Source organism: Mixophyes fleayi, chromosome 4 (assembly GCF_038048845.1).
Source record: "Mixophyes fleayi isolate aMixFle1 chromosome 4, aMixFle1.hap1, whole genome shotgun sequence".
Taxonomy (NCBI): Eukaryota; Metazoa; Chordata; class Amphibia; order Anura; family Limnodynastidae; genus Mixophyes; species Mixophyes fleayi.
In genome coordinates, this window is record NC_134405.1 from 198,459,665 (window position 1) to 198,476,490 (window position 16,826).

At 45.8% G+C, this 16,826-nt stretch overlaps 1 protein-coding gene across 1 annotated transcript in view; it reads left to right on the forward strand.

The window, feature by feature from the left end:
• The first annotated feature begins 15,551 nt into the window (after positions 1-15,551).
• The window catches only part of LOC142150046 (CD276 antigen homolog), a 54,112-nt gene continuing 52,837 nt past the window's right edge, over positions 15,552-16,826 (forward strand). Inside the window, exon 1 of the mRNA XM_075205295.1 lies at positions 15,552-15,795. Within this exon, the coding sequence (XP_075061396.1) occupies positions 15,771-15,795 (25 nt within the window). The 5' untranslated portion in view covers positions 15,552-15,770. The remainder of the gene's footprint in view (positions 15,796-16,826) is intronic.

Consider the following 16,826-nt stretch of genomic DNA (forward strand, 5'->3'; position numbering starts at 1 on the left):
CTCAGTGCCGTCTTTCCCATTGGGCACAATGGGCAGGTGCCCGGGGTCACTGCAGCCCAGTGGGGCCCCTCGGAGGCAGCATAAAAAAAAAAAAAACCTGGAAAAAAAAAAAGACGGCATCACGCCCGCCCGACATCCATTGTGGAGCGCCACGGAGGACATGTGCACAACAGGACGCGCAAGTGAGGCCAGAGAAGTCAGCTGTCCCTGTCACCTACTGAGCGTGCAGGGACACAGCCTGACACCAAGATGGTGCAGGGCCTAGATGAAACAGTCCTGGAAGGCCACAGATGGTACAGAGTCCTGGAAGACAATGATGCTGCAGGGACCTAGGTGGTACAGAATCCTGGAAAGCCTAGATGGTACAGGGGTTTAGATGGCGCAGAGGCACTCACGGTCCGGTGAGTGACAGTACCCCCCCCTTTTAAAGCTGGGCACAGAACACAAGGAGCCGGGTTTGCCCGGATTCTGGGAATAGAATTTTTTTCAGGAGAGCTGGGGCGTTGAGATCATCAGCCCGGATCCAGGAACGCTCCTCTGGACCAAAGCCCTTCCAGTGCACAAGGAAACGAAGAACTCCTCGCAAAATTTTTGAGTCTAATATATGAGTGATCTCAAACTCCTCCTCTTGATGAACTTGAACTGGCCGAGGTGCTGAAGGAGGAACAGAGAAACGGTTGATGATAACAGGCTTGAGTAATGACACATGGAAGGCATTGGAGATACGAAGGTTCTTGGGAAACAGACTGGATTTATCACTTGAATGATCCTATATGGACCAATGAAACGAGGAGCAAACTTCATAGATGGAACCTTCAAGCGAATATTTTTAGTAGAAAGCCATACACGATCTCCAATCTTTAGTGGTGGAATAGCCCGCCTCTTTTTATCCGCAAAGGACTTGTATCTGGCAGATGTCTTTTTTTTTTTTTTTAAATCTCTTTATTTTTGCAAAAACATGAGCTCCACACAGTAGGTTACATAAAAAGAAAAAATAAGTTGAGGTAGATGAATCAAGACATAACGATGAAAGTATATAAAGTTATTACAAAACATGAAGCAGATTATTACAGAAAATTTGTTTTAGTATTTAAACAATGAATTAATCTATATAAATAAGAGAGTTGAGGAAATGTAAATTAGACTAGAAGGTTGATCCAGTCTACCAATGAATTATAAAGAACTCAACTACCGTGGAACTCCATAAAGTTATTACAGAATTTTTATCACTTTTTTTCCTATAAAATAAGGGAAAAAAAAAAGAAGAAGAAAAAAGGGGGGGGAAAGAAGATAGAAAAAGTGTGTAAAGAAGGGAAGGACGGGGGTAAAGGGGAGAAGGGGTATATCTTAAGTATATATCGGAGGAGAACAATTTCAGGTTGCGGGCGTTGTTGCTTGATGGTAGGAGTACCAGAAGTCCCAGACCTTGTGAAAATTTAGCATTTTGTCATGGAGAAGACTGGTAATATATTCCATAGTGGCCAAGTACCACACACGGGAAACTACACTTTGAAGGCTAGGTGGGTGGGGGGATTTCCACTCTTTCGCTATCTGCAGGCGAGTAGCAGCACAGATGTGTTGGACAAGTCTGTCTCCCTGTTTATTTAGAGCTTTAACTCGGGAACATAGCAGCATGACCATTGGGTCAGGCACCACCTCGATGTCTAAAATTCTTGTTATTAGATCAGCAACCAACGACCAAAGATTACAGATACTAGGACATGTCCACCAAATGTGGAAAAATGAGCCCACCTCTCCACAACCTCTCCAACATAGATCTGAGGTACCAGGATAAATTGTATGTAGTCTTGCAGGCACCAGATACCATCTAGTGTATACTTTAAATGTGTTCTCTCGTATTGAGGTATTGATGGAGATTTTAGAGATTCTCACTCTGAGCTGAGACCATCCCTCCTGATCCAGAACCCTGCCAGTGTCCTGAAGCCAAGCCTCCTCGAAGGATTCAATTGAATCAGATTTTGGACTCAAGAAAATGTGATACACCAGTGATATCAATCCTTGAGAAACTGAGCTGCGCATACACCTCCTCTCGAAAGGTGTGGGTTTACGTAGTTTGGAGGACCTGCAGAGTGATTGTATGAAGCCTCTGATTTGTATGTAAGCAAAGTGTAAGGATGAGGGGAGACCCTTTTTCTCTCTGATATCTGGAAAGGTCTGGGGAGAATATTCTCCCAGAATGTGGGTCAACTGAGTGATGCCCGCCTCTTGCCAAGGACGTGAAAATGACTGACTGTTTCCCATCGGGAAATCTGGGTGGTGCCACAGCGGGGTGAGTGGAGAAGGGAATGAGGTGAGTTTCCACTTTTTGTGGAGCTTATCCCACAGGTTAAGTGTAAACTGTATGGAGGGGTGCGAGTACACTGAGGCCGGCCTTTGATTCCTGGGGAGCCAGGGTAATGAGTTCAAGTTGTGGGTTGGAGTATGGGCATTCTCCAGATCGACCCATCTTTTAATCCCCGGAGCGGACTACCAGGAAATGATATGGCTAAGATTTACAGCATGATAATACCGTTCAAATAGCGGCAATCCGTATCCTCCTGACTGAGAGGATTTAGCTAAGCAGGATCTTTTAAGTCTTGATTTTTTCCCTTGCCAAATAAAATTGCCGCAGATAGTTTGTAAATTCGTTAGATAAGTGCCTGGGACTGGTATGGGTAATGTCTGAAAAAGGGTGGAGGACTCTTGGCAGAACGTTCATCTTTATTGCATTAATTCTACCGAACCAGGATACAAAAAGCGAATCCCATTTTGACAGGTCCCTTTTTATTGAGTCAAAAAGGGGAGTATAATTAGCATGGAACAGTTGTTTATATTCTTTTGTGATCTGGATCCCCAAGTAACGCACCGCCTTGGGGCGCCATTGAAAATCGAACGAGGATTCGAGTATAACTTTAGTAACATTGGAGACTTGAAGCGAAAGGGCTTCCGATTTAGTGCTATTAATTTTATAGTCTGATAGGAGACCATATTCCTTAAGTTCCTCGAGAAGATTTGGGAGTGAAATAAGGGGATTTGAGAGTGTCAATAAAACGTCATCAGCGAATAACGAGATTTTAAAATGACGGGGACCAATTTGTATCCCTGAAATGTCTGGGTTTCGTCTGATAGCCGCTGCCAAAGGTTCTATGCTTAGGGCGTACAACAAGGGAGATAAGGGGCACCCTTGTCTGGTACCGTTGCCTAAAGAGAAGGCCTGGGACTGAAGTCCATTAGTCAAAACCGAAGAGGAGGGGCGATGGTATAGTGCCTGGATGGCCGTTAGGAAGGCCCCGTTTAAGCCGAAGTGACTTAGCGTGCTAAACATGAAAGGCCAAGAGAGTCTGTCAAAGGCCTTTTCGGCATCTAATGCTAGGACAACCGATGGAATCTTGTTCTGATTAACATGGGCAATAATGTCTATTGTGCGCCTAGTGTTATCTAGAGCCTGCCTAGTGGGAACAAAGCCCACTTGGTCTGGGAACACCAAAGTTGGCATATAGACATTTAAACGATTCGCCAGTATTTTGGCAAAAAGCTTGATGTCTGCGTTGATTAATGATATTGGGTGGTAACTAGGGCAGCATGTGGGATCTTTATTAGGCTTAGGGATTACCACTATATTGGAGCGAGTGGATTCAGCATGAAATTTACCCCCCGTGAGAATGTAGTTAAACAGCTGGGTCAGGTGGGGCACCAGTTCTTTGGAGAAAGTTTTGTAATATAACATCATGAAGCCATCAGGACCAGGGGCCTTAGAGTTCTTTTGAGATTTTAATGCCAATACTATTTCTTCACTGGAAATAGCTTCGTTAAGGGAAGAGGCCTGAAGGGAGGTTAGCGAGGGTAATGAACATTTGTCCAAGTAGGTGTTGATAGTTTGAAGAGATGCTCTAGGGGAGGTCTGGTCCTTGTGTAGGTTGTACAGGTTTTCATAGTAGTTATGAAAAGTTTTATTTATGATCCTAGGGTCGTAGGATAGATCCCCTTTTTATTTCTGATTGAGTTGATCATTTGAGAGCCCTGCTTGGCTCTTAATCTCCTGGCCAGGAGCCAATCAGCTTTGTTCCCTTTCTCGAAAAAAGTTTGATTAAGCCACCTTAATTGGCGTTCTGTTCTCTCTGCGAGAATAGACTGAATTTCACCTCTGGTTTTTTGTATTTCTTGCATAACTAAGTGGGTACTAGACTCCTTGTGCAATGCTTCCAGACGTTTAAGCTGGAGTGTAAGTTTATTGAGAGTCTCATTGCGTTCTTTTTTTCTGCGAGAGGCAAACTGAAGGACATCCCCCCGTATGACCGCTTTGTGAGCTTCCCAAATAGTGGGGATCTGGACTTCTGGATTTGAGTTGGTTTCAAAATATTTTGTGATGGAGTCAGATATTAGGTCTTTAAACCCCGGGAGTTTAAGAAGGGTCTCGTTTAATTTCCAAGAGGTTCTGCCCCGAGGACTCCGAAACAGGTCAACCGTTAAAGATAAGATAGAGTGATCTGACCACGTATTAGAAACTATATCGGCCTTTTTTATATTTTGGAAAATATTTGTACAACCCATGAACATATCAATCCGTGAGTAAGTTTGATGGGGAAAAGAGTAAAATGTATAATCCCTAGATGTAGGGTATAACGCTCTCCAGACATCAAATAGGCCAGCCTCAGTAACCTGTTTTAGCAAGTGTTTTGTATGTGAGGATGGGGGGGAGGAATGTCTGGGGGCAGATCTGTCTAAAAGGGGGGACATGACCGTATTGAAGTCCCCTCCAAGTAGAAGCAGACCCTTACGAAATTGATGTAATTCAGAGAAAAAGTGTGTGAAGAAGGTTGTCTGACCTGTATTTGGAGCATAGATGTTAGCAAAGGTTATGTTGAGATGGCCAATCTTTCCAGATAAGAAGAGGAACCGGCCCTCAGGGTCATCCTTGACTGCAGACATGACAAACGGCACTGAATTGCGAAGGAGAATGGCAACTCCATTTTTCTTTGAAGGGTGAGAGGAATAATAGACACTGGAGAATTTTCTTGAGGTCAGGGAGGGATGGCCGCCGGCCCTGAAATGAGTCTCCTGCAAAAAAATTATATCACCATTAAGTTTGTGTAGAGTGTGGAATAGCATGGAACGCTTTTGAGGTGTGTTGAGCCCTTTAACATTAAGGGAAAGTGACGTAAAAGTCATGGTCAGTATTCTAGGGGGGGAATACCAGGAAGTAGAGAAATAGTCTCCAAAGCTGCAATACGAGGGGGTTAGGGAGGAGGGGGGGATGACTGGGGAGGGAAAAATAGAGTAAAGGAAAGAAAAAAATGTGTGAGGAAATAGAGAAGAAAGGTAAGGGAGTAGGTTCAAGTCTCAGAGGCCAAGGAGAAACCTACTAGGATAGTGCCTAATAGATCTATGTAAGCCAAAAAACTAGGCAGATTATGCCTATTCTAATATCTAAACTAAGGCACAGGGTTTGGGAATGCGTAAAGTATTTAAACTACAAAATGAACGTTTAAGTAAATCCCAGTATATACGGGTGCGCGGCCAAGAGGACAGAGAGTGTCCCCCGCCCGTCTGTGAATAAAACATTAGAATGAAACATCAGCTAAACATGCAATCGGTTACAACTAAGGTAAAGCGTCCAAAGAACCAACATGAGTATGTAAACATTTGCTGAGAAATTAAGACAAAATATAAACATTTGAAGGTCAAGAGAGGACGAAAAGAAAGGAAAAATAAAAACAGTGTTACTTCAAGTATTCACAATCAAAAAATCAACTTTACAAATCACGGAGGTTGTTGCGAAGAGCTCTGGGAATTTCCTCCAACGGTCCTGTCTAGACGAAAGAGATGGAGCCTGTAAAGTAAGTCCTTTCCTTCGTTAGGGGTACGAATCGATTCCGAGCGTCCCTCCACTTTGATTATCAGGCGAAAAGGGAACACCCAGCGATATTTATAGCCATTCTCTCTGAGGATGCGTGTTACCTCCCTGAGATCCCGTCTCTTGGCTATCGTTGAGGGAGCAAGGTCTTGGAATATTTGGATATGAGTTCCTTCGAAGAGAGTGTAGGGGGAATTCCTGACTGCATTAGATATGAGCTCTTTGGTCTTGAAAGATAGTAAACGCAAAATTACGTCCCGGGGGGGATCAGCATCCTTCGGCCTAGGTCTCAGAGCCCTGTGTATTCGTTCGATCTCCAACGGGTGATTGGATAATGTGGAGTTCAGAGAGGAGAAGAATCTGATCACGTATTCCTCCAAATCTTTAGGTTCGACTGATTCAGGGATATTGCGAAGTCTGAGGTTATTGCGGCGTTACCTGTTCTCGACATCCTCCAATTTATCTCTCATGAAGTCGTTTTCTTTGAGTAGAAAATCCAGGTCCTTTGAGGCCTCATTTTGAAAGGTGAGTGACGACTCCATTTTGTTTTCCAAAACCGATGTTCTCTTGGAAATTACAACCATTTCTGCTTTAAGATCCCCTATAGCTTTCTGGAGATCCACGGAGAAAGCGTTGGTACGCTCAACAATTAGGTTCCGTAGTTCAGCAAAATCTGCCTTGGTTGAGGGGATGGTTGTGGGTGGAGGGTCCTGACCGCCAGGGTTCCCCGAAGGTGAATGAGGAGGAGATGAAGAAGGAGCTTTGTCTTGGCGGGAGAAATGTTGAGTGATCTCTCCTGTAGTACCCTTGCGTCCTCTTCCTGCGGGTTTATTCATGTTGGATGCAAACTCGCTGAGGAGCTGAACACTGACGTTGAGTATGAAGCAGACGGGTGGGGGACAGATCCATGTGGTCTAGGTGGACATAACTCCGGTCTCCGCTATAGCAAAGTTACCCAGAACAATTGTGCCAGAACTGGATACTTGAGGAGACAATGATATGTCAGGAAGACAATAGGTGAAAATAGTTGCTACAGCTGTGTATAGTAGTTGTAATGAATTTCAGTGGCCACTAGGGGGCAATATGGCTCCACTGAGAAACAAAGTAGAACAGATAATGTAGTGCTGTATATTAGATGACCAGGCAGGTGAGGCCAGTGACCCGGCAGGTGAGGCCAGTGACCCGGCAGATGAGGCCAGTGACCAGGCAGGTGAGGCCAGTGACCAGGCAGGTGAGGCCAGTGGTCATTTGGTGGGCGACTCCAGATGAGGGTGGCCACAGACGCTACAGGGGTAGTGAGAGGGCAGTGGGCAACTATCACCTCAAAGCGCAGCTGGGTAGAGGTGGTATAGTAGGTGGGACTACTTACTGCGCTGTGGAGCAGGGAGCCGCCGGCTTAGGCTGGAGATGTCCTGGCAGCGAGATCGCGCTGCCGCTAAGCTCCACCCACAACCGGAAGTTAGGAGGTAACTGGCACTTTAGTCCGGGGAAGCCGCCGGAAGTAGGCCCCGCTGTCGCTGGTGAGAGTTGGTCCCGGTGAAGAGGCCCTCGAGGTTGAGTGGTGACCCAGGGAGTGTGCTGCACGGAGACAGCCAGCCAGGTAAGGGGAGAGGCGGCAGGATAAATCAGCGCTGCCCCAGCCACGAGTAGGCGTGCGTGTAGCTACGCGAGGATGACTCTCCGGGACCCCCAGCCTCTCCTCTATTTAATGAGGTGACTTTTATCAGAGGGCGCAGATGGTAGGGGATCTTTTTCTAGAAGTTTAGGGGTTTGGAAGACGGAGCTCCGGAGAAACGCGACCATTCAGTATGGCCTCCAAGCCACGCCCCCGCAGATGTCTTTTTTAAACATGTTTTGACCTGAGACCAGATATCTTTGAAGGTCTGACAAACAGTCTCCACAGCAGGAACTTGGGTGGGAGGGAGGGCAGGAAATTCCGGAAAGACGGATGGTGACCGTAAACCACAAAGAATGGACTTCTTGAAGATGACTCGTGATACATGTTGTTATGGGCGAATTCAGCCCATGGGAGTAAATCTACCCAGTTGTCTTGGTTGGCTGAGGAGAACATCCTAATGAAAGTTTCAAGATCTTGATTGACTCTCTCGGTCTGTCCGTTTGATTGAGGATGGTAGGAAGTTGAGAGTGATATCCGAATACCCAAGGTCTTACAAAGGGCTCGCCAGAATCTGGAAACGAATTGCACTCCCCTATCTGAAACAATCTCAGAAGGACATCCATGAATTCGGAAAATCTCTTTGATGAAATGATCAGCCAGAGTAGATGAAGAAGGTAAACCGGTCAAAGGAACGAAATGTGCCATTTTCGAAAATCGATCCACCACTACCCAGATGGTATTACACTTTTTACTTGGAGGAAGATCGGTGACAAAGTCCATATTAATATGGGTCCAAGGTTTGGAAGGAATGGGTTGTGGTTGTAGTAATCCCGCGGGTGTTCTGCGGGGAGTTTTAAACTGGGAACACAGCTCACAAGCGGCCACAAAGTCTTTGACATCTTTCCTCATAGAAGGCAACCAGTAGCTTCGAGAAAGGATTTCTAAAGTCATGCGTTCACCCGAATGTCCAGAAAAACTTGAGGAATGGAACCAAGACAATATTTTTCTCCTAAGAGATGGAGGCACGAGGGTTCTCCCAAATGGTAGCACCTTGGTAGACGAAGTGGCCAGAGACACACACTTGGGATCTAAAATAGAATGGTTAGAACCATCTTCAACGTCTGAGGACGTCACGAATGCCCGAGACAGGGCGTCTGCTTTTTTATTTTTGGCAGCAGGTTTGAAGGTTATAATAAGTTCAAAACGGGAAAATAAAAGAGACCATCTTGCTTGACGGGGATTTAGACATTGAGCTGACTGTAGATATGACAGGTTTTTGTGATCCGTAAAAATAGTTACGGGATGACGAGCTCCCTCCAGTAAATATCTCCATTCCTCTAATGCTGCTTTTATGGCCAACAACTCCTTGTCCCCGATGGTATAATTCCTCTCCGTGGGTAGAAGACCTCGGGAATAAAAGGCACAAGGATGGAATTTTTGTTGCTCCGATCTTTGGGATAATATGGCCCCTAAGCCAACATTAGAGGCGTCTACCTCTAGGAAGAAGGGAAGCGTCACATCAGGCTGTCGAAGAACAGGAGCAGAAGAGAAGGACTCTTTGAGAGACTGAAAAGCTTGAAGGGCCTCGGAGGACCACAGTTTAGTGTTAGCCCCCTTGCGGGTCAGGGCCACTATAGGAGAGGCAATGGACGAAAACCCTTGAATGAAGCGTCTGTAATAATTCGCAAATCCTAAAAAGCGTTGGATTGCTCGGAGAGTAGTTGGCTGGGCCTAACTTAATAAAGCGTTCACCTTTTCTGGATCCATCTTAAGACCGACTCCGGACACAATGTATCCCAGGAATGGAATCTGGGATAACTCGAATGAACATTTCTCTAGTTTGCAAAATAAAGAATTTCTTCGGAGTCTGGAAAGGACCTCTGCCACCTGTTGATGATGAGTGGGCAGATTGCTGGTAATGGCATTGAGTCCACGGAAATCTATACAGGGACGTAATGATCCATCTTTTTTCTTTACGAAAAAGAACCTCGCTCCAGCGGGAGAGGTAGAAGGTCGGATAAATCCTCACTGGAGGTTCTCCTTAATGTACTCAGATGTTGCTTGAAAGTGGATACACACGGCCCCTAGGAGGACTCTTACCAGGTTGTAAGTCAATCGGACAATCCCATGCCCGATGAGGAGGAAGGCGTTCTGACTGAACCTTATCGAACACATCCGCAAAGGAAGCATACTGAGGAGGGAGGCCCGGTGGACATGGTGAAATGGACGACTGCTGTATTTTGAGTGAAACAACTTGAGAGAGACAACGATGTTGACATTCGGGACACCAGGAAGTGACTTGAGGAGTGCTCCAGTCAATCTGAGGGGAATGAAGTTGAAGCCATGGAAGGCCTAGTACGATGGGACTGGTAGTAACAGGAAGGATCAATAAAGAATTTTTTTCTTGGTGTAAAGCTCCAATTTGAAGAGTCAGTGGAGACGTACTTTGAGTAATTATAATTATAGTAAGATTAATTATAAGTAAGAGTAATTATACGTGATCCATCAATAGCAGTAACGGCAATGGGAACCTTTAAGGAAATCACTGGTAGAGACCATTGATTCACTAGGGAACTAGAGATAAAATTTCCAGCAGCTCCAGAATCTATAAGTGCTTGAGAGCCAAAGGATTTGGTAGCAAAGGAAACAGTGACATCAAAAGCACAAACTTTCACATTCGTAGAACATGGAGAGGACTCCAGGGACCCTAACCTTACCTCTCCAGAACTGGTTAGGGCCTGGCATTTCCCGACTTCCTAGGACTTGAGTTCAGCATGTGAGTAGAGTCAGCGCAATAGATACAGAGTCTATTTTTTACTCTTCGTTCTCTCTCCTCAGATGTTAGTTTAGAGCGACCTAGCTCCATAGGTTATACTGGAGGTGGAGAATGACGAACTTGAGATACTGAGCGAAGAGGCGCTTTGCAGGAAGTTATTCTCTCGGAATCTCTCTCACGAAATCTCATGTCTACATGATGGCAAAGGGAAATCAAATCATCCAAGGAGGAGGGTAACTCTTGGGAGGTCAGTGCGTCTTTAATTTTATCGGAAAGCCCCTGCCAGAAGGCGGCGATCAGTGCCTCAGTGTTCCACTGAAGTTCAGAGGCAAGTATACGAAATTGAATGACATACTGAGCAACAGTCCGAGATCCTTGTCGTAGTCGGAGGATACTGGAAGCTGCAGAGATAACACGACCAGGTTTGTCAAAAATACTTCGAAACGTAGAAATAAACAAGGCACTATCTTGCAATAAATGGTAATTTCTTTCCCACAGAGGGGAGGCCCATGCGAGAGCCTGTCCGGAAAACAAAGAGATGAGGTAGGCCACTTTGGAACGATGAGTAGAGAAGTTATGAGGTTGAAGTTCAAAATGAACGGAGCATTGATTAAGAAAGCCCCTACAGGTTTTGGGATCTCCATCATATTTAGAAGGAGTAGGCAGGTGTAGCGTGGAATCGATGGACACCTGGGATGGCACTGGGGAAGGAGATGGAGATACTGGAGGCTCAACGGTTGCTGCTACATTTTGCACAGGGGTTCCTTGGGAGGCTAAAGCCTGACAAAATTGCAACAACTGTTGTTGGCGAACATCTTGTTGTTCGATGCAGGTGACCAGATACTGCAGCATCTCTTTAGCTGTTGGTTCTGATCCTGGGTCTGTCATGGCCTGATCTTACTGTCATGGGCACTAGGAGTCTTGCCCAGGATTTCACCAGATGACTGGGCTTACCAGAGTCGTGAAGTTCACACAACGGTCCTCTGGTAGCGGGGTGACTAGCGGAACAGATATCACAGCAGATGGAGAGAGAATGCCAGTAAATAATAGGAAAGTCAGTGACTTGCAGCAATCTTTGGTCAATGAATCAGCGACTAGCTGATATAATGGAAAGGCAGATTTGAACACGGAGATCAGGATGGACGTGAGTAGATGCAGGTAGGTAGCAGGGAAGTCAGTGGTCTGCGTACAGCAAGTTGTACCACTGCTTATGGTGAGAAGACTTGTCCAGGTGCAGGTAGGTAGCGGGGAAGTCAGTGGTCTGCGACTAGCAAGTTGTACCACTGCTTAATAGGTGAGGATGTGTACAAGTGTTGATGAGTGGAAGCATACAAAGATAATAGGATGCAGACACTGAGAGCACAGAGGAACTTGATCCCAACAGGTATGCAGCGTATCCAACAAGGTCTATATAACGGTATGTGTGGCGCTGCTTGGTAGAGACTTGCTCAGCACAGATATGCAGGCCAATAATGGATAGTCAATCACAGTTATGCATATAACGACTGAGTAGTACGGTTAATTCCAAACAGGTATGCAGCGTAACAATAACAGTCTATAGCGGGTATGGATACCGCTGCTGAGCGTGTAAACTTGTCCTAGCGGATATGCAGAGTAAACGGAGAAAGTCAATAACAGACAGGCATACCGCTATTCAGTAGAACAGTCTGTCCACAGGGAGATGCAGGAACTGCAGAGACGCTGGACGGCAGAGACGAGTGTAGGAACCACAGGTGAGTAGATCCGGTAATCAGAGTCCAGCTGAGGACACAGGCAGGAAGCAGGTATGGAAACCAGCGATGAGAAGCACAGGGAATCCACAGGAACTGAAGACACTAGTAGTACACACAGCGCCGGTGCTAGGGTCCTTGGCGCCCTAGGCACAGTGTGAAAATCGCCGCCCCCCATGTGAAAATCGCCGCCCCCCCCCTTTAAAAATTGCCGCCCCCCCTTTAAAAATCCCGCGCCCCCCTTTAAAAATCGCCGCTGCGCTTCCCTCCCCACGTCTTTCTTTAACTTACCTGCATGAAGCTGCTCCTCTCTGCTCTGTCTTCTCCCCTCCACTCACAGACACTGTCGGGCCGTGATGATGACATCATCACGGCCTGTCACTGTCAGTGAGTGGAGGGGAGAAGACAGAGCAGAGAGGAGCAGCTTCATGCAGGTAAGATTCAATAGCCCCTTCCCTCCTCTCCTCCCCGTGGATTTCCAATTTTGAGGCGCCCTGCAGAGCCCGGCAATTGCCTAACCTTGCCTAATGGGAGCGCCGGGCCTGAGTACACAGGAGATAGTAGCGGGTATGGAAACCAGCAATGAGTAGATCAGGAATCAGCAGGAAACTGAAGACACTAGTAGAACACAGGGAACACCTTCAGAGACTCACAGGGAATGAGACTCCAAGATCAGGCCATGAGGTAATGCACACAGGTGCCTTAAATAGGGAGTTGCCTGAACAACCAATTTGGATTAAAAGCAACAGTCACAAGAGTTCTTGGGAGCTGCGCATGCGCAGTCCATTAGGATGGCGGACGGCCGCAGTTTAGGACAGGTGCCGGCAGGAAGGCTAGGGAGCCACGCACCAGCGCAGAGGCACTCACAGGCCGGTGAGTGACATGCTGTATATTTAAGGGTTTTTATTTATTCATTTGTTTTAAGTATTTTATATAATTTTAAAATTTTTTTTAATTTTTGCTGATATTCATGTCATATTACATTAGTAAGATAGAGAGATAGAATGCTGATTGCTTAAAACACTACATTTCAAGCATGATCTTATGCTACATATGGACTTAAATAGCCATTGATGAGTCTTGGCAGCTTCTAGGTGAACTCCTTGGACATGGGCTTTTGCCACCGCCCCTCATGCCATCATCTCAGGGATAACAACTTGCCACATGGGTCGCAGCTCTTGTTTTAGATACACACATCAGTGGAGTACTCCCTCTTGCACCGTCAACTGGTCCCAACACTCTCCGAATTGTATCTGAGAGGTGTTGCTGCTCCCACAGGGAAAGGCAGTGCCCCCATTGCCTCCAGCGTCAGATATGCTGTATCTGCGGATCCAGATCTTGACTTGCAGCCCAGTTCTCGGTCGATCGGGAATGGTTAGTGCAGACATCGGGCACATAACTCAGGAAAGATCCGGTATTTCAACTCCTTTTCTCTCCATGTTACTTGATGCTCCAAGGGCCTCTATCGGTTATAAGGACAAGGCATCAGTGTTGCCTTTAGCCCTGCCCGGGCCGATACCAGATCTTGTAGTGGAACTTGGCTATCTGAGCCCTCCACCGCTATTCCAGTGCCCCGAGCTTGGCTGTGCCTTGGTAAGGCAATGAGTTGTTGTCCGTGACTATCTCAAATTCAGGGACGGTTAAGTATTCTGCAAACTTCTTAGTGACTGCCCAGAAGACAGTCAACAATTCTAGCTTGAAGGAACTACAGTTCCCTGGGATCCTGTCCTATTCACGTATATTCCGACTGTCATAGATGATAACCCTTTCCTGCTCTTCTTGGACTTGGGCTACAACTGCTCCTAAACCCTTCAAGCTGCCAACAGTATATATGATGAATGGCTTCTCGAAGTCGGCAAAAGCCAACACCGGAGTCATGGTCAGATCTTCTTTAGCTTAGTGAAAGCTGCCTCTTGAGCGGCACCCCAGGCCATGGTTTGATTTTTGGGGCTGCGGTGACCCCTCGCAAAAGTTGTACAAAGGACCAGCTACTTTTGCGAAGTCCTTGATGAACCTCTTATAGTATCCAACCAATCCTAGAATGGCCAGCAACTCCATCACTGTGTGGGGATCCTTCCATTCCAGGACAGCGGACACTTTTTCCTGGGTGGGACTTACTCGCACCCTGGATACCAGATGCCCCATGTACTCTAGACTAGGCTTCAGGATATGACACTTGTAGGGTTATAATTTCAGCCCAAACCTCTCAAGGCACTGCAGAACCACATCCAAGCGGTTCAGATGGCCCTCCGAGGTAGGGGCGAACACGATGATGTCATCCAAATAGATCAGGAGGGCGTCGAAGTTTAGCTTTCCCAGGCACCTTTCTGTTAGGCTTTGAAAGGTAGCGGGGCATTTGTGAGTCCAAAAAGCATCCTGCAGAACTCAAACAGCCCCATCGGTGTAATGAATGCCATCTTCTGATGATCCCCTTCCGCCACTGGCACATAGTGCACCAATTTAGCCTCTTGGTCCTCGTGCCTCAAATTACCTTATTGGGCTTAGTGCCACAATAAGCCCTACCTACTTCCTAACTGAGCAGGGCCTTGTGCCCACTACTTGCCCATGGGCTTAGTGCCCGAATTGTGCCAGGAACTGTTGCCCTATAGTGAGGAAGTAAGAAAGAGGGGTGCAGGCGTGGACCCGGAAGAAGGGTTGTCCACAGGATCCCTACCTGGTTCCGGTGTGTTCGGGGATGTTCTCCGGGGTCCCCAACACTCGGCCTCTGGGTCCCCAGACTCTTCTATTCATGATCCCTGCGATACTTCAGGAGGCCAAGTATCTGTTAGTCCTGACAAGTGCTCTCTGCTTCCACTGTTTCTCTGCCATCTTCTTTCTTCTGCCGCGCCATCTTCTGTCTTCTTCCAGCCATCTGCGTCTTCCGTCCTTTTATGTCTCTGCCGACTGAATAAAATGGCGGTGTGCATGTCGGCTTAAATAGTGGCACCAAAAGTCCACACATCCGGGGGGTGAGCCCTGATTGGCTCATTGCCCTGGCCAATAGTGGAGCGGCAGCGGTGAAGCGAAGGGGTCCACCGAACGTCAGACCATCCGGTGAGCCCCTCAAACAGCTCTAACTTAAGATTTGTCACTCTTGACTAATAAACTAAAATAAAACATAAGCAGTATCAGCACAGTTCACTTACAGGCAGATATCAGGCTTTCCTTTCACAGAGACTATGCAGCCTCAGTCCCCAAGCAGTGAGAGACTGAAGTGAGCAGCAACGTTTTACCATCACCATTCAGGTGCTACTCCTGATTACCAGGTGGTTCACAGGTAACTTGGAAGATCAGGTCTACAGGCCTAATGACTGAAGCCCACCCTTCTCTCTCCATCCATAAACTCCAGGACCCTTTTCCTGCTTTTCAACAAGCCTATAGTCCTTCAGCCACTCACAGCTACTACAGGCACACAAGACACACATTCTCCTGGGGTTTTAAAAGCAGTAGGTTAGGTGTGTGTGTGTGTGTCTTTCTGTGTATGTGTGTGTGTGTGTCTTTCTGTGTGTGTGTGTGTGTGTGTGTGTGTGTTGCTCTCAGCATGAGTTTGTCTCTCCCTCCCCTTCAGCCTGTTAGGCTCACAGGGTGAGGGAGATGTTATCTCCCCCTCCCGCCCTTCTGTTTCAAGCTCAGGTTACTTAGAACAAAAATGAAACTAAATTAAGTGTAGAGTTTATCTTCCTTATTTTACCATACATTAACGACTGAATGCAGAAGAGGAACTGTGAGTGTAAGGCATGTAAAGTAATGTACCCAGCACTGCTATCTGATTATTAGAGGAAGATTTGCGACATGGAACAGATGAAATATGGAAGCTGTGAGTAAAGAAAAATAATAATAGAAAGTGTTGTTTATGATGTTATGCTGAAGTTACAATGGTTAAACATTTAAGTAGAACTGTAATTTAGCCATTGAAATCTAAATGCATACTTTTTTTATATAGTTTAAGTACTTGATCACTGTAATGATGTTAACACACTACAAAAAGTGGAAAAAACAAAACAACCAAATGTTTATGTTATTGTAGGTTTATGCTAAGTATGTTAGGCATTGCAATGTTATGTAGGTTAATTTGAATGTAAATATAAAAGCAGGAAAACTGACCTTCCACAGCCAAACATTCAGTATCTGCTGGATAGCCTGGTCTCTGTCAGGTTTAGCTTTACTTGTACATACCACTATTTTTGATTATGGTGGGACTTTCATGATTTTCAGACCCCAAAATTATTGTAAAGTGGCCAGGATGCACATGTGTTGCCATATCTAAAGATCCAGAGCAAACTAGTGAATTTGTCAGGGCTTCATTTACTGTTTGTCTTTTCCAACATCTGAGCTAGATCAGATATTGATCTGGATTGGTGTTTATTTTAGAGCTCATACACAGTACAACCTGTGACCAACTTATCTGTCAAAATCAGAGCATGTATGGGCACATTTATTCATTTACTGGATATGGTTGTATGTTGAGCTAATATTAATATTAATGGATTGGGGTTGCCTATATATTTTCTTGCTACACTTGTCTAAACTAAAAGTTCCACAGACCTCTAAATTAACATTACTGTGTGACTGCATTATGTAGTTCCACTAAGCACTCTCCCCCTTGTAATCTGTCAGGACCAATATGCAATATGTGACACTTAACATTATGTTTCAAACTCATATTGGCCATGGCCATGTACCCTCCGCACAGCAAATAATGCCCCTATGTAAAAGGGCGCTACTGGAGTTCTGAGTCCTAATGGTCTAGCAAATATATGAATGACCATTTAATAATGTTATTTATGACAATTACCATCAACCAACTCCTTGCAAAGGTAGTTCTGATTTAACCTAAGTAAATATAAT